Source organism: Sus scrofa, chromosome 2 (genome assembly GCF_054392235.1).
Source record: "Sus scrofa isolate SSC_HxYL_T2T_F1_AM1 chromosome 2, Sscrofa_HxYL_maternal_Yorkshire_Landrace_v2.0, whole genome shotgun sequence".
NCBI lineage: Eukaryota > Metazoa > Chordata > Mammalia > Artiodactyla > Suidae > Sus > Sus scrofa.
The window spans coordinates 126,033,446-126,061,039 of record NC_139384.1 but is presented as its reverse complement, the minus strand read 5'-3'; the positions used below and the strand labels follow the sequence as shown (position 1 = coordinate 126,061,039).

The 27,594-nt window shown below is 38.1% G+C and overlaps 2 protein-coding genes across 4 annotated transcripts in view; one reads left to right on the top strand and one right to left on the bottom strand.

Moving 5' to 3' along the window:
* The window catches only part of TMEM232 (transmembrane protein 232), a 293,389-nt gene that overhangs the window by 17,966 nt on the left and 247,829 nt on the right, over window positions 1-27,594 (top strand). The gene's annotated exons all lie outside the window — the stretch shown is intronic.
* Window positions 105-25,936, bottom strand: SLC25A46 (solute carrier family 25 member 46). Of its 2 annotated transcripts, XR_014838522.1 has the most exons (9): window positions 25,525-25,936; window positions 22,556-22,598; window positions 21,646-21,703; window positions 17,803-17,880; window positions 17,054-17,154; window positions 8,509-8,565; window positions 7,850-7,973; window positions 7,165-7,222; window positions 105-4,086 (listed from the first exon to the last, which is right to left on the bottom strand). XR_014838522.1 is itself a non-coding variant. In XM_013995025.3 (8 exons), the coding sequence occupies exons 1-8, from the start codon at window positions 25,805-25,807 to the stop codon at window positions 3,508-3,510; spliced, it is 1,257 nt and encodes a 418-aa protein (XP_013850479.1). In that variant the 5' UTR covers window positions 25,808-25,936; the 3' UTR covers window positions 105-3,507. The 2 variants fall into 2 exon arrangements, 1 of the variants encoding a protein (XP_013850479.1); XM_013995025.3 differs by lacking the exon at window positions 7,850-7,973.

Genomic DNA, 27,594 nt, shown 5'->3' with positions numbered 1-27,594 from the left:
ATCAGCACCTGCCTTATTCACAAGGTTGCTATAGGAACACACGAGACAGTGCACTTGAGTTCTTAATGAATAGTTCTCTAGCATCAGTAAGAGAATATTACTGATTTTATTTCAACATTTTATTGAACCTTTTCATATTATACAATTTACTTAAAACATTAAAATACCAGTGAAACAAAAACAACTTAAAAAAAAAAAAAAAACCCACACACACAGACAAAACATCTCCTCTAGCTGAGGTAATATTGTATAAGATTCATTGTCAAATCACAAGTTTTTGTTACTCTGTTATACAACTTGGTACCATATTAATGATACTCAGTGACTTAAAAGGACATTATACATCCAGTTTACATGACAGCGAGGGAGAGAGAAAGGGAGAGCAATGTACAACTATTTGAAAGAGAAGGGAAAGAAATGCTGAAGTTATCTGTTGAATTCTAGTGCAATGTGAATTGTTACTAAGGGGATTTTATTTGCTTATATATTATTGAAAAGAATTAATGCACACCTGGCTCTTTTCCAGAGTTAGTAGGATTAGTCTTTTGTGCCGCCACAGATCTAGGAAGCAAACTGAGGGCAAACATCCTACACAATCTCAGTTGTCAAAAAATCGAGTGTCAAAGTTGTGTGTTTTCTTTTCTTTTCTGAGATGTATGAATACGTAGAAATTCGTAACAAAACCAGTGCTGAAAAGACAACTGTGGGGAGTCAAGCACATCTGCAAAGGTGAGCTAGACCTCTTCTCCAGTTTTATTCCTCAAAACACTGGCTAAAGTTATCAAATGCCACATTCCATAGCCATTTCAAAATTAGTTTGTTTTTACTATTTCATATTTACAATGCTAGTGTTGGAGTTTGGAGGCTTAAATTGTTTAAACCTTGAGATGATTTTTCCATAAACCATAAAATAGAGTGTCTTGAAGGAAGGAGATTTATAAGCAGATTTAGTAAGTCAATTCATAAATTCACTCAACAGAGTAAGTTAGTATTTACGAGGTGTTTCAGTTTTTAATTCCATTGCTTTCAGACTATTTGACTGAAATTAAACCCTGCAATGTAAATTTAGCATATTATACTCCAGCTCCATGGCCAAAGTCTAGTTTATATAAGAGGACCACTGGGACTATGGAACATTTTAATAGAATCTTATTCATGATGCTATCAATTATACGGAATTAAAAATATTCTAAGCTATTATCTTAAGAAAAGTAGCTCATGGGTATTTGATTTTGGCACCCATATACTAAAGAAATAAAGTAATTTTTAAAGGGAAAGAACATGCCCAATGTTTATTTCACATATTCCTTTCTAAATGCAGTTAAACATATTTGGCCAGCATTTAAATGCTTGAATTTTAAACATTTTTTATGTTTCACCTAATTTGGAATGGTACTAAAAGATTAGTATTTTGTATTCCACATTTCAGTTTTAGTTTTAATATTAATTTGTGTTCTTTCTCCTTTTTTAAAGAGACAGAAAATAAGAGCAGCCTACCTATGTGTGGTTTAGCCTATCATCTTGTAACAATTCCACGAGACAATTCATGTAACTGAATCTTCATGACATTGTCTGTCAAATCTTGAAATATCATTTTTAGCTAAAGGATCCCACAGATTTTCATTAGTAAATACTTGAATTCATTCAGATTCTTTTCTTCTAGAAATTTCCTGAAACTTGAAATTTACTCTTATCTAAAACCATTTTCTTTGATTATAATAAAATAAAGCGTCTTTAGGAAGTTGGACATATTATAAACATCTAAAAATGTATGCAGTAATTCAAAAACAATGAAAACAATTTAAATGTCACTAAACTGGACAAAGTAAACAGTAATCTGGAAGAGTACAACGTGTGTTTAATTTTACTTTCCCCCTCTTGGTAGAATTTTAACATGGAAAACTTAGGAGTTTTAGTCATTAAAACACACAAGATAGTAGAGGTGCTACCTATATACTGTTTTACACATTTTGGATATCATTTTTTTTTGGTTCCAATGTTACTAGTCACAAAAAGTAACCATTTTGCTGACGTGTAGCAAGTAAAATAAATCTCAGCTTGTACGCGTTCCAAGTTGGACAACATCAAGGCAGTCACTGTACGTCACTGGGCTAAATGGTTCCCAGTAAAACTGATCACTCACACGAGGAAATGAAACTTCGAAATGTTTAATGATGATCAGTCAAATGCATATCATTTCACTATACAAAGAGTCTCTCCCACCAAATTCAATTTAGGAACAGAGAATTTTTTAAAGTGTATCATCAACTTTTTCACTTATTATTTGTTGAAATTTACTTTTTCTCACTCATAAAAAGCAAGGACAAACTTCCTTTAAGGTTTCCATTTTCTTCAGTATTCATCCAAAAAAGTTTCAATAAAAGCTGATAAGGATAAATCTGTTTTTCCCTTTATGTGTATTTAGTTTGGAGGATGAAACGATACACAAAACTAATAGAAAATAAAAAACTGAAGCCATTATTTAATGATGACTATATGGAAGGCAAGAGAGACAGATTCCCAGGTGAATGTTAATTGTGTCTCCTCTAAGACAAGTCATTCAGAAATGAAAAGCAAGTAACATTCCCTTCAGTACACAATTTGTAAATGTGGAAACAGGAATAGTTATCATGATTATCTTATGTTCTTCCTCTGTTAAGAGCGGCTCTAAAAACAGCCTGATGATTCATAAAACTAGGTTAGCAAATCAAACTTTATAAAAATATGATGAATTTCAAGGTGCTGGCACTGAAATGGTGAGTTTGGATATGGGCAAATAATGCTGTTTGCCTTAAATCTTTCAGGTCCCTTGGCTTTTAATGGTTTGTCGTGACATTCAAGCAGAAAGTACATGACTTCATTTGATGCAGTAAGCTGATCTTAGTGTGGAAATTTTACAGGGATGAAGGAAATTCCAAGTTAAATGTATGCATATAAATGGACTTATATAATAAATGTACAGCCATTAAAGTTATACAGGGACAGTGCACTTTAAAACTCTTAGCTCTGGTTTACGGAGCGCCAAATCTAATCCTTGTCTTTATTACTGATAACATAATTTATTTGCTTAAAGGTAAACTACGATCTCCTGCTTCTGTACACTTAGTAAGAATGATATACCAATATCAATCTAGACGGTGAAATTAAACATGAAATACATACTAAAGTCAGATCAAATAAATTTGGCTCTGGAATAACTGAAATGTTGTTTTCAGTTTGCTGACAAATTTTTGAATCTTCCCAAGATCATTTTTAGTTCAGCATGAGTGCTACACTAGCTAGAATTTAATTCATGTTATTTTTATTCAGTTTTCAAATTTGGAAAACTTCAAATCCAAAATATATACTCATGCCTTTTTAAACAAGAGTTAATATAATCAGCATGGGCTTTTGCTACCAGTTTCACTTTCTAATCCATTTCCCACCCCAGTACTTCACTTTTATCCCTTCTAATTTCATAACGAAGCATCCAGATGATGTCTTTTAGACTAACCAGGAATCTAAATTTCAAACACTATTCTGAAGAAGTGCAGAGTAAATAATTTTGGTAATCTGTAAAACAGCTGCATGCAGTGTGTACTGTATTACAACAGCACCAAAGCCTTTATAAAAACCAAGCATTCCTTCCTCCTGCCTTATGGTATTGATACAGTCTCTCATCCCCTCATACTGTGTATTAATTGGAAGCACTTCATAGCCAAGGTCTGTATTGTCAATTATTGTGCGTGTTCCTTGAATGTGAAGGCGGTGCAGAACTGTTTCCAGTGGGTAAAGTATAACATCAGAGCAAAGACTCGCAGCAAAGTTAGCCATAAGCTCTGGAAAATAAGCATCCAACATACTCTGCATCGGGCTAGTGCTCTCAGCTAGGTGGCTATTGTAAGTCTTTCTCTTTAGAATGAGCAGGACAATTTTCTGAATGACTGAGCTGATGATGTAATGAAGAACCCCATGCAGCACCGTAGGGAAGATCAGGGAAAGAAGCGGAAGTAGGCGTTTGCTATGAGGCACTCCCATGCCTATCACTCTTCCAATCCCTTCTTTAACACATTCCAAAATTCCAGCGTTGTCTCGAATGATCTCACTCTGAAATGAAAGTGATAAAATAAGTAAAAGTGAACATTTGCTTCTTCTGCCACAAAGGATTCCTTTTAATCCTAATTTTCCTTTAATCCTAATTAGGATTCCTTTCAATCCTAATTTTCTGACTAAAGAGGAAAAACATCAACAGTCTGCAAACTTCAAATGTTATCTAGGCATTAGATTCTTTTTTTCAAATAAAATCTCATGAAACAGATAGCAGTGAAGCTGGGAGCTCTTTTTATTGGGGAAGGGGAATGGGAAGAGATGTGGAGGGGAACTCACCTGATTGGTTTCTCCACCCTCAAGAAGCTTTCTAGAGCTCATTTTGAAAAGCAACAACTACAGGACACTCAAGAGGTAAAACAGTGCTTAGAGTTCTTAAGCAAACATGGGTTTAAACCCTGCCTCCATCATGTACTTAATGGTTATGTGACAAAGGGCAACTTACTTAATCTCTCCTAAGAGTCAGTGTACCATTCTACAAATAATGGCATTAGTACCATCTACCTTTTATGCACAGCACTGCTGGGAGCATTACATGAAAAAAGGTCTGACACCCAGAGGCACTCAAGAAATGTGAGTCATTATTGCCTGAGGTGTCTGCCTTTTTACAATTCTAGCGATGTGTATAATTAAGTTTTTGATACCGGTTACAGAGGCGTGGACTGGCAGAAAAGGAACAGCTAAGAGGCCAATTTGGCTGCAGCAATGACTGAAGAAGATAATAGCACAAAATGAAGTTCAAAAGGCAGTCAGAGGCCATACTATGCTACTGTGCAGACTTTGGCCTCTAGTCAAATGGGAAATAACCAGTTGGTTTTAAGCACATGATGGATGACATATCGTTTATGTTACACTGGCTGTTGTGCAGAGGAGGATAAGAGCAGAGACTGAGTTAAAGATAAGACAGTGGGTTGTACTAACAGGTAGGAATGTAAATAAAATGCTTCAACTTTGCTTTTATCCTAAAATTACAGCTAATAGGAATTATTGGTGGACTGGTTTTGGAGTATGTAAGAGAGAAGACAAGGATGACCTCAAAGGTGTTGGCCAGAGGAAGTAGCAGAACAGCGATGCTAATGAGCTGGGCAATATTGTGGGGGTAGCAATTTGGGGGAGAAGAGCCAGAGTTCAGAAATGTTAAGTCTAAGGTATAACCTTTCAAGTGGAGTTTACCATCTGGACGACAAGGGAAAGGTCCAAGCTGGACATGTAAATGTAAGAGTTTTCAGTAAAAAGAATATATTTAAAACCATGAGACTAAAATGAGCTCACCTATCCTAATCCATTACCTGAGAAAGCATGATGACTGACTATGAATGATGAAAGAAATATGACAATCAAAACTTTCCTAATTTTTTAGTTCATATAAAGATTTGAGTTAAGAGGATTCATGAGAGTAAATGAGTTCTCCAGAACAGTGGATATGGGATAAAAAGCAGAGAAGGTCAAGAAGCACAGCAGAAGAGATGGAAAGGAGATTACTAAGAAAAGGAGGATGTTCGGGAGAGTAGGAAGGGAAAAAAAAATCAAAGAAAGGGGGTAAAAAAAGGAAATTAGAAAAAAGGGAGTCAAAAGGAGGCACTTAGCAGGTGGAACCTGGAGCAGAAAAAATAGGGGGCAGATATTGTGTTTTTTTTTTTAAAAAAAAAAAAAAAAGGGAGTTCTCGTAGTGGCTCAGTGGAAACAAATCTGACTAGTAACCATGAGGTTCCAGGTTTGATCCCTGGCCTTGCTCACTGGGTTAAGGATCTGGCGTTGCCGTGAGCTGTGGTGTAGGTTGCAGATGCGGCTCAGATTCCACGTTGCTGTGGCTCTGGCGTAGGCCGGCGGCTACAGCTCTGATTCAACTCCTAGCTGGGCACTTTACATAAATAATATTATAATCCAGTAGTAAAATATTACATCCATTTTATGGATGATAAAATTAAGATTTAGATAAGTTAAGACAACTGCTTAAAGTCTAGTTTAAATAGAGAATTTTGACTAGACATGGGTCTGTCAAAAGGTAAAACTTGTTTCCACCCAATATATTACATTGTCTAGTTCTTTTTCCTTAAAACTACCTTTCTGCTGTTCTTTTCCCCCCCTTATTTATATGATGAGGCTTTCTCAGAGAGTGATCACTGCAAACTTCAGTCCCATACAAAGGTTTTATTTCACAATACCAAGTACAAGGGAACAGGAAAGGATATCTGGGTAGCAAGACATTAACTTCAGTTAATTATTCTAAAAAGTAAATACCTAAAAAAAACCAACAATGGGGCCAGAAAAGCAATTAAGTAGAGAAGAATAATTAGAAGAGGACAGGTTGATCTAGTGAAGTTTTTAATAAAGATGAAATTCATACACACTCAAGACAAAAATATGCTGAAGGATCAAATACTGGAAACAGAAAACAGGGAGCAGTCAATTAGCTGGATTTGTGTATAGGTAAAGTTAAACTATCCTATCTCATAGTTTTAAGTATAGGAATGGCCTGGTGAGAAAGTACATTAATTCAATGTACCTGAAGCGCCACCAAGTGGTTAGAAGAAGGTTGCTTTAGCGTTGTAGTACTTAACACACCATAGCATCAAATGTTCCTTAAAAGGCATATTTAAAAAGAACGCTGTTAGTAAACTGCCTGTGGGAACCACCATCTCACTGTTAGGATGATTATTCCATCATATTTTATGTTCAGGTAATTAGTGATTTATTGTCTGATAAGCCATAACCATTTGAATTATACATAAGGGTGTTAAAAGTTGAAGGAAAAAAAAACCTATAGTTTTTTTGTAATTCAGAGCAAGGCATAGGCTGGGTTCTGAGAGGTCTGAATGAAGAGTACCCATAGATAGTACATAGCTACTTATGTAAAGGAAGAAAAGAATTAAAATTGGAGGTGTGCAGGAAGTTCACAAAGGAAATAGACACACCAGCAATGTGCCTAGTGTATCATCTTTGATATATCTAAGACAGTTGTGAAATAAACATTTTAAAAGAATACTATCTTAAATTTTCTGTTACATTATCATGCATAAATATACTAAATAGTCCAAAAATATTCTTAATTAAAAATGACAATAAAAAATAGCTCACCTGTACTGTTTCAATTAGACTTGCTGAATAAAAAGGCATTGCCACTATATAAGTTAGGCTGTAGAAATTAAAATAAACTTATCAGTAAACTTGAAGCAAGACATTTTAGGTAAATTTTTAAATATCTACTTTAATATATCAACATAATTTATTTTCAAGCCTGAATAGTATTTTTTAAGGTTTTCAATTACTAATACCTTAGCCTAAAGGTACTTCAGAGACCTATAACACAAAAGGCTTTAATCAGCAATTAAAGATGAGAAATTAAGTATTAATAGTAATACAGGGACAGCCTGCAAAGAAAATAATTTTTTTTAAACCTGTAAAATGTAGGCTTGTTTATGATTCATTGTTTGGACATTGACCTACATATAGCTAATGTAGCCTATAAATCTGATACTTAAAATTTAGGATGAGGGATCATTTCATGACTTGCCTTTTTAGTGATATTTGAACAAGTCTACTGTTCTGCTACTGTCCTATCTATTATCATTAGCCATTCCCAGATGTCCCACCCAGCAGAGCTAAGCCAGTTTTCCACAGTGAGTGAAGTCCCCTTTTATTATTAAAAAACAATATTGTACAGCTTTGCAAAGTTGCTTCCTATTGCCACTGTTTAGTAATACTACAACTTTGCAAGCCTGCAAAATATAGTTATTTAAAATGATATCAAGGTGGGACTTACCTAACCCTATGGGCCAGGTCCTGGCAAGTAGTGGTTTTCAAGGTGAATGAACATCACTAAGTAATAATGTGCTGGAATATCCCACAGAGGGAGCCAGCAAGCTGGGGGGTTTCCAATTCACAATCTTCAAAAAAAATTAAAAAGTGAAGAGTAAAATTCTAATCTACAAAAATGGTCAGTGTTGTAAAGTCATTAAGTGCCTTTAGGACTATATTTTATTATTATTTTTTTTTGAATATAATTACAATATATTTTTAAGGACTACATTTTAATGACACTAAGGTTTTGAGTTTGTTTATCACCATACAAATGAATTTGTATGTCTGCTTACAAGTAAAATAATAATAGTAATAATAATGATGACGATAATTTTTCTGGCAATTCAGGTTCAATAAATTGAAGACCTTTGGTAACTTCCTAAGAACATACTGAATAATTAGGTTGTGACTTCAGCCCTTTGAATTAGAAAGATCATTTTAAAAGATAATATATATTTCAGGATTTTATTCCTAAACTCTACATTACTTTTCTTATGAAGTTTAGTCCCATAAATACATCAATGTTCTACTTTCTTACATTTGTTTAATGCTTTTTTTTTTAGTTCTACCTCTATAAAAACTGATGTAAAATTCAATATAAATGCAGCTTTTGGTACTTACGATTTCAGTAAAAGGTGTTCTCCTATTTGTCTAGGATTCCATTTATGTGAAATCTCCCTAAAAATAAATAAAACAAAAGCCATGTTATTTAAAACATCTTGAATTAGACCAAATTTCAAAAAGGTTATTAATTTTTTATTGTTTTTAACCTGTAGGAGAAATATACTGTAAACATTTTCCTTTCTGGGACCTGTCACATTTGTTGTGAGTTTAAAAGAGAAAAAACATATGAGGTCTTTCTGTATTACTGACAGAAGAGGAAGTTATAACTGATTATAAAAATGAGCATGCCACATCTGAGGAGGAGACTCAAAAACAACAGACTAGATGGCAAAGGGAAAGGGAAGCAAGAAAATTAGACACAGGAAGAAAAAAGCTTTATATATGTATGTTAAGAATGAAAATAAAAAAACAAAAACAAGGAGTTCCTGTTGTGATGCAGCGAAACGATTACGACTAGGAACCAAGAGGTTGGGTTCGATCCCTGGCCTTGCTCAGTAGGTTAAAGGATCCAGCTTTGCCCTGAGCTGTGGTACAGGTTGCAGATGCAGCTCGGATCTGGCGTTGCTGTGGCTGTGGTGTAGGTCGGCAGCTGTAGCTCCAAATGGACCCCAGGCCTGGGAACCTCCATATGCTGAGAGTGCGGCCCTAAAAGGAGAAAAAAAAAAAAAAAAAGAAAGTAACTGTAATGCAGAATGACACACAGATTGGTGTAGCAGCACCTAATTTCCAAAGTGCTTTTACTCATTATGACATTACTATTTTGTGACCTTTTTTATATTCCATTATGTTTTTGAGCTCCTACTATATACCAGGCATTGTGCAAAGTGCTTTGCATGCATTACTTCTAACCTTCACAGTGACCCTATTACATCCACTTCATGGATGAGGACAGGCTCAGAGATGATTCATAACTTACCCAAAGCCATGAGACTAGCTGGTGGTGGAACTGCGTCTAAACCCTGACCTCTATGGCTGTACTCTCTGTTTGTACTGCCTCTCATTTCATTTGCTATAAAAGAAGGAATCCTATGAGATAAGCAAAGCAGGTATTGTCCTATTTCTTTTACTTATGAGAAAAATAAAGGTCAAAAAGATCACAGGAATATGTTCAAAGGGTATAGGCAAAACGCCAGGTCTGGAACCAAGGTCTAGGACCTGCTGTTGAGGTTACCTTTGGAAACCAGAAAAAAAGAGAAGAAAAAGAGAGGCAAGCTAAGTGAAAAACAAAAAGGGAGAAAATTCTATCAAGAGAAAAATCAAAAAGGAGAAAATATAGCGAGTAAAAGGGAAAGTAAATAAGGAGGCAAAAAAATCTGAAAAGGCAAACAGAAGGGATGGAAGGGAGAGGAGGAAGAAAGGTGGAGTGACTGAGAAAAGAAGTGTAAAATAAAGGGGAGACTGGGTGCGACCAGTGCCCTGATGACAGTGCTACCCGTGTACCATTTTCTACTGCAATGAGTAAATATGACAATCATAAGGAGATAAAGGAATAAATAATTTTAGGCGTTCCCACTGTTGTTCAGTGGGTTAAGGACTCAATGTTGTTTCTGGGAGGATGCAGGTTCCATCTCTGGCCTTGCCCAGGGGGTTAAGGATCTGGTGTTGCTGTGGCTGTGGTGTAGAGGTCAGCTGCAAGTCTGATTCGACCCCTGGCCCAGGAACTTGCAAATGTTGCAGGTGTGGTCGTAAAAAGAAAAAACAAACAAATTATATATATATATATATTGTGTGTATATATATATATATGTATATATATATATATACACACATGCATATATATACATACACCCACATGAATTTTATATTAAAAAGATGAAGAAAATCACTAATAAAAACACTATAATAAAGTGCTCTAAAAACAAACTTGGGACACTTACAGGATGGGTGGTATGCAAACTTTTGTTCATTTTTCTAGGAGACTGAAAGGTATGCAGAGAAATTTTACAATAGAACGACCATGTCTGATTTATAGGACCTGAGAGAGCATTCTGGGTGCCATTCTGATTGAGTTAATACTAGAATACCATATTAAGCCTGAACAACTACAGAAAAATATAGCTGGAATGACATTTAATGATTAAGTTGAAAAATGTAGAAGATTAGGCCACCCATCTTACAGACAGCGACTTTATGATTCTAAAACTAAATGTGCTAAATGGTTTGTAAATCTTTTGGGCACTGCTGTTACTCTTATTATGGCCTCAGAAACAGTTACCACAAATTATCATGACATTAATTTTGAGCATGTCATTAACATTATGGACAAAGGGGTCTGTGACCGGTGTTTCTGTAAGGACTGGGCCACCTCTCCTTTGAATACTAATTACCACTGCCAATTCTTAAGGTCATTAGGATTATTAAGGTAGGAAGAGCAAAAAAATAAATAAATAAATTTAGAACGAAGTATCTTAAAAAAAAAAATCTTAAAAAAAAAAAAAAAAAAAAAAAAACAGCAGGGGAGTTTCTGTTGGTTGTGGCTCCAGTGGGTTAAGAACCCGACTAGTATCCATGAGGATGCTGGTTCTATTCCTGGCCTTGTTCAGTGGGTTAAGGATCTAGCATTGCTGCCAGCTGCAGTGTAGGTCACAGATGTGACTCTGATCTGGCGTTGCTATGGCTGTGACTGTGACTGTGGCTGGCAGCTGCAGTTCTGATCCAACCCCGAGCTTGGGCACTTTCATATGCTATAGGTAAAGACAAAAAAAAAAAAAAAAAAAAAAAAAAAAATTAAAAATGCTCTTCCTTGTATCTGGCTCTTTACTTCTTCATAAAACGGGTAAAACTTGGAGTTCCCATCGTGGCTCAGTGGTTAACAAATCCAGCTAGGAACCATGAGCTTGAAGGTTTGATCCCTAGTCTCACTCAGTGGGTTAAGGATCTGGCATTGCCATGAGCTGTGGTGTAGGTCGCAGATGCGGCTCAGATCCCAAGTGGAGATCCGATTAAACCCCTAGCCTGGGAATCTCCATATGCTGCGGGTGTGGCCCTAGGAAAGACAAAAAGGCAATAAATAAATAAATGAATAAAATGAGTAAAGCTTAATGCTACAGCTCTAGAAATTTAAATTAGCATATTTAAATGCCTCAGGAAAGAGAGTAGTGCAAAAATGTACTTGTGATTAAACTTTTTTATATTTCACTGTCAAATATCAGATATGTAAATATATTTAATTCACTATTTCACAAGCAAAAGCTGCTCTTCAAATGAGCAACAAAATTAAGAGAAGTGACTTGCTTTTTATTAAATGTTTTCCATCTGATGGACTAACACACATATTCTCACACATCAATATACAAAAATAGAATTTTTAAATGACTATATTTACGTAGTCTTTACCTTCCACTGCCTCTTATTTTCCCATGCTGAAACAGCTGCCCTCTTAAAAAAAATCTTCCCTCCACCTAAACCAAACCCCTCATCTTCCAGCTCCTTCTTTTAATCTCCACTCATCACAGCCAACTTCGCAAACTTGCTATTTCCATGTCCTATGTTCCCACTCACCTCTGAATCCATTCCAAATTGGCTTCTACCCTATTATTCTACAAAACCAGCTCTTGCCAAGGTGGCCGTGACCTCCACGTCACTAAATCCAATGGACATTTTTAAGTCTGTACCTTATCTGACCTTTCCGCAGCCATCTGGCACTGGTGCCCCTCCCTCCTTCTAGAAGCACTCCCTGCCCCTGTATTCCACTGTCCCGTATCTTCTGCTTTTTCTCCTCTCTCTGGTCTCCACTTTGACTCCTTAACCGGAGTCATTTTGGCCAGGGCATTTTTCCTTAACCCAGCAACTTATTCTGGACTCCCTAAAGGCTCAAGACCTCTTCTTTTCTTACTTTATATGTTAAACTCCTTCCCTAGGCAATCTCATCCAAGACAAGGCTTCACACCCTCCAAACCTATTAGCTTCAGTTAAGACTTCTCTCTGTGGCAGCCCGATGTATCATCTGCCTGACAACCCCACCTGGATATGGCAAGGTACCTGAAAATGAATTCGTCCAAAATCAAACTTGTGATTTTTCTTTCCTTAAGACTCTCCTAGTGTCCCTGAGAACTGTTAATCAGAAAGGAAATCTATTAAATTCAAGAAAGATTCCACTGTATTTAAAATGGAATGTGTTTCAAGTCAGTGAATTCAGAGGAGTCAGGAGAAAAAGGCAACATGAGGAGAAAAGGGCAAAATGGTTATATTGATAGAAGTACAAGTGTGAGATGTATCAAACGAAGTTGGAGTTCAACCAAATGGGTTCTGTGAGAGACTGAACTACACAGGTGCTCCTAATGTTAATGATATGAGAAATGCCACACAAAAAGGAAAGGGTACTTCAGGATACAGCAATGCAAAGTCTATAACTCACTCTGCCTGGGGGAAGGTTTGGGGAAGAATTTGGAGTGGTCTGAACAGTAGATAAAAAATATCAGGGATGCAGATTCTAAGTTATATACATTTTTTTTAAAGTGATAATATAGCGAAACTAAAAGCTTGGTAATTTAATAAGTACTACAGGCTTGTTCTTTTTCTCAGATGTGATCATAATCAGTATAAAACAACTAAATATTAGTGAATGCAAACTGCCTCACCTGTTGTACCTAGTGATCACTGTGCAATTAAAGGACTTCAGTCTAGGAGACCTGAGAGCCCCATCCTCCTCATACGCTGACTTCTGTGAAATGCTTTCGGTTACTGCTTTGCTGCCTTGTCTGCTATGACTCTGTTTTCCCCCAGGAAGTCAACCTTGCCCAAAGATATTAGAAGTAAAAAAAAGGGGTTCCCGTCGTGGCGCAGTGGTTAACAAATACGACTAGGAATCATAAGGTTGTGGGTTCAATCCCTGGCCTTGCTCAGTGGGTTAAGGACCCAGCGTTGCCGTGAGCTGTGGGGTTAGGTTGCAGACGCAGCTCGGATCCCACATTGCTGTGGTTCTGGTGTAGGCCAGTGGCTACAGCTCCGATTCGACCCCTAGCCTGGGAATCTCCATATGCCGCCGGAGCGGCTCCGGAAAAGACAAAAAGACAAAAAAACAAACAAAAAAAATAAGTAAAAGAAAAAAAAATTTTTAAAAAAAGTTTACACTATTATTTCAGAGAATGGCTTTGGTATCCAGTTACACAAGCCAATATCCTCACAGTCATTCTTGACACCTCCTTGTCTATCATTGACCACCTCTAATCTATCACCAAGTTCCATCAATTTTACCTAAACATATCTCAAAATTATCCATTTACATCCATCTCAAAAGATACAATCCTGGTCCTATTACTTCTCACCTAGGTTGTTATAGCTTATGAACATGTATCCTTCTATCTGCTTTGGTCCTCCTGAACTTTCTGTTCATCTCTCCTTACAATGACCCTTAAAAACATAAACATGACCATGTCATTGACTCCTGCTTAAAACTTTGCACTACTCTTTAAGTGACACACAAGTAGCAACTGGCTCTTAGTTGCTTTTTCAGAAGCAGATTGCTCTCCCTCCTACTCTGAGCTGCAGCCCTATGAGCCTTCCCTCAGTTACATGAACCCTCTTTTCCTTCTGCCACAAGCTGGTCTGTGTCTCCTGACTTCCATCTGGGTCTTAGCTTAAGTGTCACTTTATTAGGGACACTGTTCCTAACCCTCGAATACTCTCACAGAATCATATTTTACTTTAACAAATATTAATTTGTAATTATCTGTTCACTAGTGGAATTGTGTTACTTAACATGTGTTTCTTACAGTAGATCCCAAGCTTTATGGTCACAGATACTGTTTGTTTCTTTTCCTCACTGTATACCTGATTTCCAGCACAGGACCTAGTACATAGTAGGTACTCAGGAAATATGAACTAAATAAATGAATTAATGAGTGTGATTTAGCACCAAAATTTAATCTAACTAGAATACCACAAAAATAATCTTCTCTGTCTTTAATAAGATTCAAAATGACCAAGAGAAAATACATACCCACATAACGGACACGTCTGTATGTCAATAGACCAAGAAAGATAATAAAATTCTCTGCCTTCTCATTCCCATCACTCTTTTCCTTTCCCTTCAACCTGAGGTTAAAGTTACTACTTCATCTCTGCTTTAGAGAAATGGTGTTACTTGCCTAAGTTCCCAGAAACAAATAGCCAGGACCAATAATGCTCTAACTGCAAATACAGAATTCTTTATGCTTTACCATGCAGACATGACTTGAATTTTGTTAAATTTTTATAGATATTTGTGTTTGTGGGAGAACTTCAAGAACATGCGATGACAAGTACTAAGTTTTGATCTTATCCTGTGATATTAAAGGCAGTGGGGTGATAAAGTTAGCCAAGGGCAGAGATTCAGATTAAGTATGAGAGGAGAAACTTCTAGCTGAACAAAACATTTTTTTGTTTGTAACATTTGGCAAAGCTGTGTTAAAGGAAATTCAAGGCTATGCAGTCCTTTGAAAGCTGTCACATTGGCAGCCTGGTAGCAGTCTCTCCTGCCTTTATTTCCTTTCCTACAAAGAATGAATCTCAAGGTTGACTGCTAGTGGCAGTACCTTCAACTACCTTACCTCCCTGTCAATACAAAAAATTCACCCTGCGAGGGGCCAATTTTGGATTAACAGATCCCAGTCTTTAACACCATCTCTGGGATTTACTTTTAATACAGAAAATCACAGAATCCTGCCAAATAGTACCTAAAGAAATGTATGATCTCCAATGTTACGTAGTTACATTATTCTCATATATTCCTCGTGAGGGTCCCTTTCTGTTATGAATAGTTGTGACTGTCCCAAACATCTATCATCTTTCTTACGCTTTCTTGGACCCTAGTACTGATCCTTCTTTTGCTTAATGACTTTGTATTGTGTTTCAGAGAGAAAACAAGACTCAAAAGCAAATATCCCCAGGTTCTCTGCCCTCTCCCTCCAAAAGATCTACAATTCTAATTCTCTCTCGGCTTCTAGGAGACTCTAGTCCTATAGCTTACTCCCATTTTCAGTTTGTTTTGTGAACATCTCTAACTACTCCACTCAACTAGTTCTCCTACCACACACGGGCAGTGCGCACAGATATGCACTCTCCTACCACCCAGGATCCTGTCTTTGTCCACGTCCTGTCATTCAATCTACACATTCTCCTTAGGGAAATTCATCCATCTGAATGCTCCATGATTTGCTAATATTTTCTTTTTGTGCCACAACATTCAAAGCTATGCCTCCAGCTACAAATTTTCTCTGAGACACTGATCCATAGTGCCAACCACTTTCGTGACATGTCCCTCTAGCTGTCTTGCAGAAATTTCAAACTTCATTTATTGTAAGTTACATTCCTTACCTTCTCTTCCATTCCAACTTACTCTTCTTTATGAATTTTCCCACTCAGGTCTAATCTAGAAATCTGTCACTGATGCTAATTAACTCTTCCGTAACCCCTTTCCCAATCTAGCACCAATTATCTATCAATTATATTGATATGTCAATCCAGCTCCTCCTTTCTGGTTCTTTTCCATATTTCAGACATTCTTAATCTGGCCTAGATTACTGTAACTGTTCTCCACCAGTTCACCTCTTTTTTTTTTAATGCTGCCGCTCAGGTATATTCTTGATCAGAGAACCCACATAGTGAAAAAAAGAGACAAAAAAACCCCCTTGGGGGAATTCTTTTTGTGACTCAGCGGTTAACGAATCCGACTAGTATCCATGAGGATGCAGGTTCGATCCCTGACCTCGCTCAGTGGGTTAGGGATCCAGCATTGCTGTGAGCTGTGGTGTAGGTTGCAGATGTGGCTCAGATCCCATGTGGCTGTGGCTATGGCATAGGCTGGCAGCAGTAGCCCTGATTTGACCCCTAGCCTGGGAACTTCCATATGCTGTGGGTGTGGCTCTAGAAAGGAAAACAAAACAAAACAAACAAACAAAAACCCCCTTAGGTTCCCAGCACCATAGAAAGTAAGGCCTAAGTCACTTACAGAGGCAGAACCATGCTTCAGTCTAGTACCTCAGACTCTTTTTGTGTTCTGCTTCACATATGCCCAATAGTCCAAGCATGAGACGCTTATTTCGGAGACCTTCCAACTTCCATAAAACTGGGCATGCTGTCACCTCTACTTGCTCTGCTTCTCTGCCAAGTTAATTCCTACTCATAATTCAGGATCTAGCTCAGATTTCAGTTCTTGCTTGAAATCTCTGCCAATCACTCTATGCAAAGTGCCCTTTGCACTCTGAAAGGGGTTTATTTAATTACAGCGCTAATCACGATTTACTAATATTTTCTTACACGTGTTTTCTTCCCCAACTAGACTCTTAAAGAAGAGGAACTGCTCACACATTCATGTTTGTTCCTTAGCTGATCATTGTTAACACATAGCAATAAGAACTGAAAGACATATCTCAATAGATACTGGACCAGGAAGCATTTTCTTTCTCACATGCTAATTCAGTAAAATATAATTAACTTTACTCTCTGTTCCTTCTCTTAGCTACTTCAGGCAAGTTTTCAAAATCAAGGTATTTTTAGAAACTATTACATTTTGTCATATTTTTAATATGAAGCTAATATTGAGAAAACGCCAAAAGGGTACCTTGGTAAAGGTGTGAATTCACTGATTATTCCCTCTGCTCCAAGTGTAACTCCTTGGACAATAAATGTACTTCCCATTCCTTTCCAAAGGGCCCTTGGTCCCTAAAATGAACAAAATTTATTATTTCTGTTAATGCCTAAATAAGAAACAAAAAAGGTCTTAATAATACTTGATATTAAATGTTTACTGCTATTTTCCAGTAAGGCATTATTCTTTAAGACATTTTAGTAGAGAACTTCAACTAAATTAATTCCTATCATTTTATTTTAATACTTGTCAGCTAACCTACATCTAGGCCAAGAAGAACAATCCACTTAATTAAATAACACTAGGAATTCCTGCTGTGGTGCAGTAGGTTAAGAATTGACTACAGTGACTCAGGTCACTGGCCCAGCAGAGTGGGTTTAAGGATCTGGTGTTGGCATAGCTGCAGCATAGGTCACAGCTATGGCTCTCATTCAATCCCTGGCCCAGGAACTCCATATGCTATGGGTGTGGCCATTAAAAAAAAAAAAAACCCTCTAATACAGATTAAAAACCCATAATATTTAATTAATTCTGGCAAGGGTGTGAATTCACTAATTATTCAGCAACATCAAAAAGATGTCATTACCATGTTAAGTTAGTTTTAGTACAAGAGTTAAAATATCTTTAATAACTAAATTAAAAGGAATTATTGATGCTTTAATGATTTCTAAGGTGATGGTTTTTATAAATAACTTTAATAGAATATATAGACTAATTCTCACCTGAGTTTTATTGAAGCTGTACATAATATTGATGACTGTAAATGGAGTGAGATGATAATGCCGAGCATGGTAATTAACCTATAAAAAAGATATTTCATGATTATTTTGTTATTGTTTTATCAAGAAATAACAAGACATGAAAGATAGAGTGAGTCATAGCATAAATAAAAGTTTAATTCTAAAGTCAGCATAAATTACACATGAGCAAAATGACTCTTGAATGTGCTATTTGAAATAACTTAAAAGTACAGTACATGTGGTTATACAAACACTGCCCTGAAGATCAGTGCACAATATATATAGTAATGTAGAATATGCAATGAAGAGGAATTTGTTGTTTGATATTTACATTTCTTTTTTCTTTCTTTCTAGGGCCGCACCTGCGGCATATGGAGGTTCCCAGGCTAGGGGGTCTCTTCAGAGCTGTAGCTGCCGGCCTAAGCCAGAGCCACAGCAACACCAGATCCGAGCCGTGTCTGCAACCTACACCACAGCTCAGGGCAACACTGGATCCGTAACCCACTGAGCAAGGCCAGGGATCGAACCTGCAACCTCATGGTTCCTAGTTGGATTCGTTAACCACTCAGCTACAACAGGAACCCCGATATTTACGTTTCTTTAAACACAAGAATTACATTCAGTGTGGCAAAATGCTAAGCCATTTGACTCAAAGGACCCACAAAAGACTCAGGAAATAGCAGATTCCTATCTCCCAAAGGCAAGCAATAACAAGCTATAAAAAATTGGTAAATTATGAAATAAGAGAGTTCCCGTCGTGGCGCAGTGGTTAACGAATCCGACTAGGAACCATGAGGTTGCAGGTTCGGTCCCTGCCCTTGCTCAGTGGGTTAACGATCCAGCGTTGCCGTGAGCTGTGGTGTAGGTTGCAGACGCGGCTCGGATCCCGCGTTGCTGTGGCTCTGGCGTAGGCCGGTGGCTACAGCTCCGATTCGACCTCTAGCCTGGGAACCTCCATATGCCGCGGGAGCGGCCCAAGAAATAGCAACAACAACAACAAAAGCCAAAAAAAAAAAAAAAAAAAATGAAATAAGTAAAGGGGGTCGGAATTAATACATACTAAGTAAAATAATAAAATAGCATCAGGAGTTCCCGTCGTGGCGCAGTGGTTAACGAATCCGACTAGGAACCATGAGGTTGCGGGTTCGATCCCTGCCCTTGCTCAGTGGGTTAACGATCTGGCGTTGCCGTGAGCTGTGGTGTAGTTTGCAGATGCGGCTCGGACCCAGCGTTGCTGTGGCTCTGGCGTAGGCCGGGGGCTACAGCTCCAGTTGGACCCTTAGCCTGGGAACCTCCATATGCCGCGGGAGCGGCCCAAAGAAATAGCAAAAAGACCAAAAAAAAAAAAAAAAAAAAAAAAAAAAAAAAAAAAAAAGCATCAAAATGCATCATACATTTTGGAGGTATTATTTCCTAAAATATTTTTTAAAGTTACTCATATATATGTATACACTGGATCACACTAATATTGTTGCAATGTAAAATTTGTGTGTGAAATTCACTGTTCTAGGGCATTTAACACTATTTATGATATTAATTTTATTTTAAAAAAGTACTTAAGGGAGTTCCCGTCATAGCTCAGTGGTTAAAGAACCCAACTAGTATCCATGAGGACGCGGGTTCAATCCCTGACCTCACTCAGTAGGTTAAGGATACGGCATTGCCGTGAGCTGTGGTATAGGTTGCAGACAGCTCAGATCCCGCACTGCTGTAGCTATAGCATAGGCCAGTGGCTACAGCTCGGATTAGACCCTTCCTGGCTTGGGAATTTCCATATGCCACAGGTGTGGCCCTAAAAAGCAAAAAATTAAAATTAAAAATTAAAAAATATTTTATCTTGGCTGTGCCTGTGGCATGCAGAAGTTCCCAGACCAGAGCTCGAACTCGAGTCAAAGTTGTAGCAATGCTGGATCCGTAACCCACTGTGCCACCAGGGAGCTTCCTGTAAATGCTGTTTAAATAGCTAATTCTCTCTATATTCTTGCTTTGTGGTAGTAAGCATTAACAGTTTAATTTTTAATTATATCTTTTATAACTTTTTTTTTTTTTTGTCTTTTTTGCCATTTGTTGGGCCGCTCCCGCGCATATGGAGGTTCCCAGGCTAGGGGTCGAATCGGAGCTGTTGACACCAGCCTACGCCAGAGCCACAGCAACGCGGGATCCGAGCCGCGTCTGCAACCTACACCACAGCTCACGGCAACACCGGAACCTTGACCCACTGAGCAAGGGCAGGGATCGAACCCGAAACCTCATGGTTCTTAGTCGGATTCGTTAACCACTGCGCCACGACGGGAACTCCATCTTTTCTAACTTTTCAAAGATGATACTAAGGCATCATTTGCCTTTTTGATTGTACTGACATTTCCGATAATAATGCAAAAGCAGCGGTGGGTAAAAATGCTAACTGCTAACTATCCATGGCATGAATCAAGGCAGTAGCACCAAAATGTATTTTTATACTAATTGTATTCTTCATATGACTCACTTGTCAACAGGAAAAAGCCACTCTCCCTAAAGAATGCCCTTGGGGAAACAGTAAAATATACTAATTTTATTAACTTTTGACTCTTAAGTACATATCATCTTTCTCATTAATATTTTGTACGTTTCATAATGAAGACGGCTATCATAAGGAAAATAACATGTCTGGTGGAGTTTTAAGATTGAACTATCCACTTTTTTCATGGAACACCATTTCTTCTGGAAAAACTAACAGACTATAATTATTAACACCTGGGACAAACATGTTTTAAAACTGAACAAATTGGGCTTGTTGATTTAAAAAACACAAAAGTATTTATTACGAATGATGTTTGGGCTTACAAGCAAAAATTAGAATTCTGGAAAACCTATATCCAACCATCAGGAACCTACCAAAACTGAAATGCTTTTCTGGTGATATTGGTAGTGATTTTACTTTTATTTTTTATTTTGCTGTGGTGTGCAGTGGTTTGATGTAGAATCTCAGTTCCCAGACCAGGGAGTGAACTCAGGCTGCAGCAGTAAAACTGCTGAGTCCTAACCACTAGCCTACCAGGGAACTCCCTGGTAATGAGTTTAATGATGTGTTTTTTTGATACTATAAAATCAAATGTCATACCATTTAGAAGATCTCTGTAATTTGGTAAATCAATATTTTTCAATTAATCAGTGCATGATGTAATGGAATCATGCATGGGTAAAAAAATCCATTCAACAGGAAGTACACATTAACAGATTTTAATTTAAGAGTACAGAAAGTTAATGGATGTGGTTTCAGATTTCATACTGCAAATCACTTTTAAAAAATTAAGACAGTGAGTTTTGGTGTAGGAGCAAAGAAGATTATCTGCAAATTATCTGAAAAAGATACTCCTATTTTTAAAGACATATGTATATAAGGCTAGACTTCTTTCAAAAACAGTGTTTTGATACAGACTGATTCCAGAAGCAGATGTGAAAGTGTGGCTGTCTTATATTAGCCAGATACATTAAAGGTATTTTCAAAATAATAGTGATTTTGCATAAAAAACTCATTAACATCGAATGAGTTTACTATTATTTTAATGAATTCAAAATATATATGTTAAAATTTTCCCCGTTTCAGTTTCTGAAATGGCAAATATTGACAGATATAATCCACATAAACAATAGTTCTTTGGAAACCTCAATAATTTTTAAGACTTAAGAGCTTTCAAAGACCAAAAAGTTTGAGAACTGATATATCATACATTTTGGTACATGTCACATAGAATAAGGGTTACATGGTCTCAGCCGTTTCTCTGAGGTCTCTACTTCAAATCAGGGTTAGGATTATTGCTTAGAAAATCACAGAAGTACACTTACCTGACACTGGCGGCGCAGAACAATGCAAGGATGGGCCAGTACATTTTCTGTAAAAAGACTATAAAAAATAATTTATATTTACATCATATTTAACTTACAGCATATGTAATCTGAATTTATTCTTAAAGAACCATGCATTATTTTAATCATGCATTCTTCTTAAGAGTAAAAAAACAAAGAGTTTTCTAATGTCTAGACATGTTTGCAAAGCATTCTATCAATAACAAGATTCAATATGAATAAAACTAAAGCTAGACCTGCAAACTGGTAAGCAAAGGAAGTAACACACAATATTAACACGTACAGCATAAAAATGAAATTACATCTTATATCCCTGATATGGAAAACTTCTTCCCTATACAATTTAAACACCCCTTCCCCTTTCCATTTCTTTCAAGGGTGCTCTATGAACGATGTTTCTATCAGAAGAGCCATCTACTTTTCATGAACCCCATTCTATAAAGTCTGATTTTGATGTACTCTGCATTTACGTTACAGGGATTTTAATGACTATGTAAGTGAAACCTAGATGCCGTGTTGCTTAATATCTTGTTATAATTTAAATATACTAGAAAAAGTTTCAATGGACAATGATTTTTTTGGAGGGGAAGACAAGATTAGATTGTATTTCATTCTTTGGATAGACACATGGAAGTTCTTATAATATTCCTTGCAAAATTATTTTGTGATTACAAAACTGAATGACTATCCTCCATCCTTACTGAGGAAAAAAAAAATCAAGTTATAGATTTTAAATATTTTTTTTCTGCAAAACATTTTTCAATATTTAATCGACTGCTCCAAAGAATCAACCTAAAGGAAACAATACTAATTATTGAATACTATAAATTTAAGAAACAACTTAAAATAAAAACTTGAATTAAAAATCTTTAGATGAAACATTAATTACCTTGCAAGTCCAATACCAAATCCAGCAAATCTATTCAACTGTTCTAAAATAAAAGGAATAAGATTACTCATAACCAGTATTTAGGTTTACTGTAAAAACAAAAAATATTTTCTTCTACTGTGACATTCTTTTAAACTCCCTGTCCCTAAATCAATTTCTGATAGCGGTCAGGGAGTCCATTTAAGGCATGAGGGCTCTTTTGTTGCATGTGGCAAGTTACAAGGTATAGACCTAAAGGCACAACTGCTTTTTAGCTCCAATTCATTGTTACTACATGGGACTCTTAAGTCCAGGGTTTCAAAGCTGTGCTTTTCCTAAAGAGATATTCTCATTTTTATATAGTATCTTCCAATTTTAAAATACTGGCAAGTATTTTTATAAGCGTTAAAATGTTGTGTGGGCCAGATGAAACACATCTGCAGGTAGAATCTAAGGGCTAGGAATTTTCAAATTCTGACTACAAACAATTTAAAATTCTTCCTAGAGAAGGCTCTGACTGTTGCTTTCAAGAGTCGCAAGTAAAAATAAATAAATGAATAAATAAATACCATGAAAATTATTAAATTGAAAGAGCACTTAGGGTCATTGAAATGGGTAAACAAGGCTCTTTTTTCTGTCTCCCAAAGTTTTAAATACTTTGATAGTAGCTACTTAATTAGGTTTCTGTGATAGGCTACTGTAGGTACATATGTGCTACTGATGATGCCATATCTACAGTCATTAGAGTTTACAGCTGGAAAAATTCCTAAAAAACTAAAATAATTTTTTTCTCTGACTAAAAACCTTAAAATCATAAAGGTGATAAATCATAACCATAGGAGACTAGGCAGTAAATTTCAGTAATAATACAATATTCACAAGGGTAATTTTTCTCTCTCATTCTCTTTTCTCCAATCTGTCCCTCTCATCTCTGCTCTTTTGAATGAAGTAAAGCCTTCACTATTTCCTGCCAGAACAAGGCCATGTCAACAGTTTCTAGGGAAACCATTTGGTTCATCCTTGCCCTGAAAAACGTACAAGCTAGACAGAAAGACGCTTCTTTTGCTCAATTAAGATGCTTTCCTCCTTTCAGCTTTTCCCTTTTTTGTGTATAGAGGTCATCCACTAATATTAACAGAAATACGAATGACATTTTCTGGAAGGTTTATTATTGTCAACTGTATAAGTCGCTCAGGCTTTTAAACTCTTTGCAAAGTTACATTCACCAGTCTCTCTCTCCCTCTTTTTTTTTTTTTTTTTTTTTTTTGTCTTTTTAGGGCATATGGAGGTTCCCAGGCTAGGGGTCCAATTGGAGCTGTAGCCGAAGCCTATGCCAGAGCCACAGCAGCTCAAGATCCTTAACCCACTGAGCAAGCCCAGGGATGGAACCCGCATCCTCATGGATGCTAGTCGGGTTCGTTAACCCAGCCACCACAGGAGCTCCCACCAGCCTTTTAACTGCTGCAAAAAAGCCACAATACCCTGGTTATTAAGAGCTCCCGGTCACTGTAACCATCAAAGCATAAGTTATGAAAAGATAAAGACATCAGCTTTACTGCCTAAGAAGGTAACTGCAACAATCGTATATGCATTTCAACTTATTTAATTTGTAACTTTCCAGTACTCCTTTTGGGACCAATAGAAAAAAATCAAACTAGAGTGAAAACACTAATTGTAGGACACTAAGTCAATGATCCTCCTCCAAATATCTTCGCGGGATAGTATTTAAAGTCTATTCCTCCCAGTAACCCAAATCAAATAAATATTACCGTGCCCGCAAGTCAAAATCAAAGAAATAAGAATAAAATTTATATCCAGAATATACATAATATTTAATGATACAATCTATTATTCTAACAATTTCAGGAGAATGAAGAGAGGCAGCAAATTTTTCCATCTTATGAAGACTTTAAGACTGTCTAGATCACACAGTGCTGCAATTAAAACACAGGTCTTCTGACATCCTACAGAGAATAATCGTACCTTAATTCCAAAGTATTATCTTGAAACTACCTGTTTTTTGTTTTGTTTTGTTTTTGCCTTTTCTAGGGCCACTCCCTGCGGCATATGGAGGTTCCCAGGCTAGGGATCTAATTGGAGCTGTGGCCACCGGCCTACACCACAGCCACAGCAACGCGGATCCGAGGCGCGAATCCTTAACCCACTAAGCAAGGCCAGGAATCGAACACACAACCTCTTGGTGCCTAGTCGGATTAACTACTGCGCCACGACGAGAACTCCTGTTTTTTTCATTCTTTAGTTGAGTTTTTAAATCAGAAAAATGAAAGCATTAGGTGGGAAAATACAGGGGCAGTTGGGGGATCTAGAACATGGGCACGACTTCTATGATTAAATGGGAAAAGGAGAGGTATCCTTTTAGCCTACTCTGTACTAGGCATAACTCATCTCATTTTACCTGCCACTTCTAAAACCCTGAGTTATTCTTAGAGACGAGAAAACTGGGGGATTACAAAGGTTAAGAAAGTCTCTCAGCTTTCAAGAAGTAGAGCCAGGTTTGAGCCTAAGAGGGCTTTTCTCTTTCCATAACACAAAGCCACAACTGATTAATTAAATCAAAGGAATACAGCTGTCGGTGAGTTAGGTATAGTTCGCATGGTTCTCAACACAGTAAACAATCCGACTTCCTTCTTTCTTGAATCAGATTATGGGTTGTAATACGCCAAAACCCTCCGCAATTTCTACCACACACCCCACAGCTAAGGCAGGTGTCTTTTTTGGAGACGATCCCGGAGAAAACATTTGTGTGAGCAAGAGGAGACGATCCCGGAGAAAACATTTGTGTGAGCAAGAGGGAGGAGCCCCGCCTGAGAGGCAGAGGACGAAAAGAGGGCAGAGGGTGTGGTGCGCGATAGGCCGAGAGGCCCGGGAGGCGGGACCCTCCAGGCCCGGGAGTTCGGCTTCTGGGCTCTGCGGATTCCCTTACGGCCCCATTACTCCACCAGCCCCTGCTTGTGCCCCATTTCCCTCACCGCTGCTCTGCCCGGGCACGCTACCACCGCTGCCTCCGGGAAAGGGTTCCTCCGCTGGGCCCTCGAGCGGGGTGGAGGGGGCGGGCACGCCGTAGGGCGGGCTCTTCTCGCCCCAGTGCAGGTTGCGGCTACCCGGGATGTCTGGGGGAGTGGTCACCCAGTGGCTCAGGTCAGACGCCGAGCTGAAAGACCTTGCAGGGAAAGCGCCGCCAAAGCCTTGCTCATCCCGGGCACCGCCCCGATAGCCCAAGCCATCGAATCCGTCCGGGCGCCTCGGATGCATCGCAGAGGGGGCAGGATGAGGCGAGCTCACCCGGACCCCACCACCACTGGGGCCACAGCGACCTCGAGGTCCACAGCTTCTTCTCTGCAGCCGCCGCCGCGTCCGAGGAAATTCTGACAACCGGAAGTCACGTTGCAAATCCGGAAGTCCTGGGACCACGTGACCGTAGCCTCTTCCGGCGGCCATTTGAGATACGGTTGCTAGGGAGACACGGCCGTAACCCCTAAAACTGCAGTTTTTCGGGAGGAGGTGGAAACAAGACTGTGAGGTTAATGGAACACGATAACAAGAGATGTTGTAGAGGAACAGGGGTGAGAGGGGTGGCCTGGGTGAGAAGAGGTCGAATAAAAATATTTCCTAGAGGGAGCTAACGGGTGGGTGGAGCTTACTCCTGAAATCAGATCTCAGCTGGAAACGCCCCATGGAATACAAAGGTCCCAGATTTAGGTCTTTTATTTTCTCGCTGGGCTAATACCCGGCCTGCCGTCGAGAAACTATTAGAGATTAGAGTTGCGGATGTTCCTAACGTCATAACGTAGCTTTGCCTGCCATACTTAGCGCTCTGGGTAGAATCGATTGAGAGATCTGGTTTGGCTCAGTGAACCCCAAAATATTGTTGACGGCTAGAGCAAGCCTTAGAAAGGAGGTAGCAGGAGAAAACCCTCCTTTACCTTTCTCTTCCCTGCTCCCCCCTGAGAATAAAAACTACCCTCTGAGATTTAGGAATTAGCATTTTGCTTTTCTAGGGCCACAAAACGACTATAGATAGTTCTCTGTAGTTTTCTTCTGGTGGAGCTAAATCACTCATGGTATTTAAATCCCAAGTGATGTCACTCAAAATCGCAAAATCGAGACTCTAGTTGAAAAATTAAAATGTCCCCTACTACCTGTTTTTATCAGCTCCCTAGACCTGATCTAACCTAACATGGGTTCCTTCTGTGGCCCTTTTGCCCCATTTGACACCCAGGAATATGAGAACTTTCGGAAAAGAACCCTGACGCACTGTTCGCAAGCTTCCAGAAACGAACCTTTATTTAAGTGATTATCAACTTCGTCTTGAGTCCACTGACATTCTTAAATTGAGTTATAATATGGCTACAGCAAATGTATTGAGTCTTTTCTCTAGTAAGTGTATCTACAATTACTCGAGTACTAGTACCAAATTACTGGGTAACATCAAATTAGTTACTGGGCATGGCAATAAAAATACTTCTGTGTTCCTTGAGAATGACTGGCTCAAGATTGGGACTGGCTCAGGTCCAAAACTTATTGACTTACTGTTTTTTATTATTTTTATTTTTTAAATTTTTTTTCAGAGTTCTTGACCTGATTTTATTTTTGCAACAGAATGCCCAACATAGAACATAATTGCAAATATTCGGCTGTGCAAAAGAGAATAGTGCTTAAGTACAAACAGGAGTGATTATTTATTTATTTATTTATTTTTTGTCTTTTTGCCTTTTCTTGGGCCGTTTCTCACCGCATATGAAGGTTCCCAGGCTAAGGGTCTAATCAGAGCTGTAGCTGCCTGCCTATGCCAGAGCCACAGCAACTCGGGATCCGAGCCTCATCTGCAGCCTACACCACAGCTCACAGCAACACCGGATCCTTAACCCACTGAGCAAGGCCAGGGATTGAACCCGCAACCTCATGGTTCCTAGTCGGATTCGTTAACCACTACGCCACGATGGGAACTCCTGGAGTGATTTTTTTAAAAATAAATACTTAAACACAGGTTGGTCCTACAAGCACCTGGGGTCTAGGTCTGCATTAGTAAAAGAAGGAGA

Coding starts and splice junctions, on each gene's coding strand:
- SLC25A46 (XM_013995025.3), bottom strand. CDS start 25,807: ATGCATCCGAGGCGCCCGGACGGATTCGATGGCTTGGGCTATCGGGGC. Junction 21,704..22,555: donor TTTGGTATTGGACTTGCAAG/GTAATTAATGTT, acceptor TATTTTTTATAG/TCTTTTTACAGAAAATGTAC. Junction 4,087..7,164: donor GTCTAATTGAAACAGTACAG/GTGAGCTATTTT, acceptor CTTTCATTTCAG/AGTGAGATCATTCGAGACAA.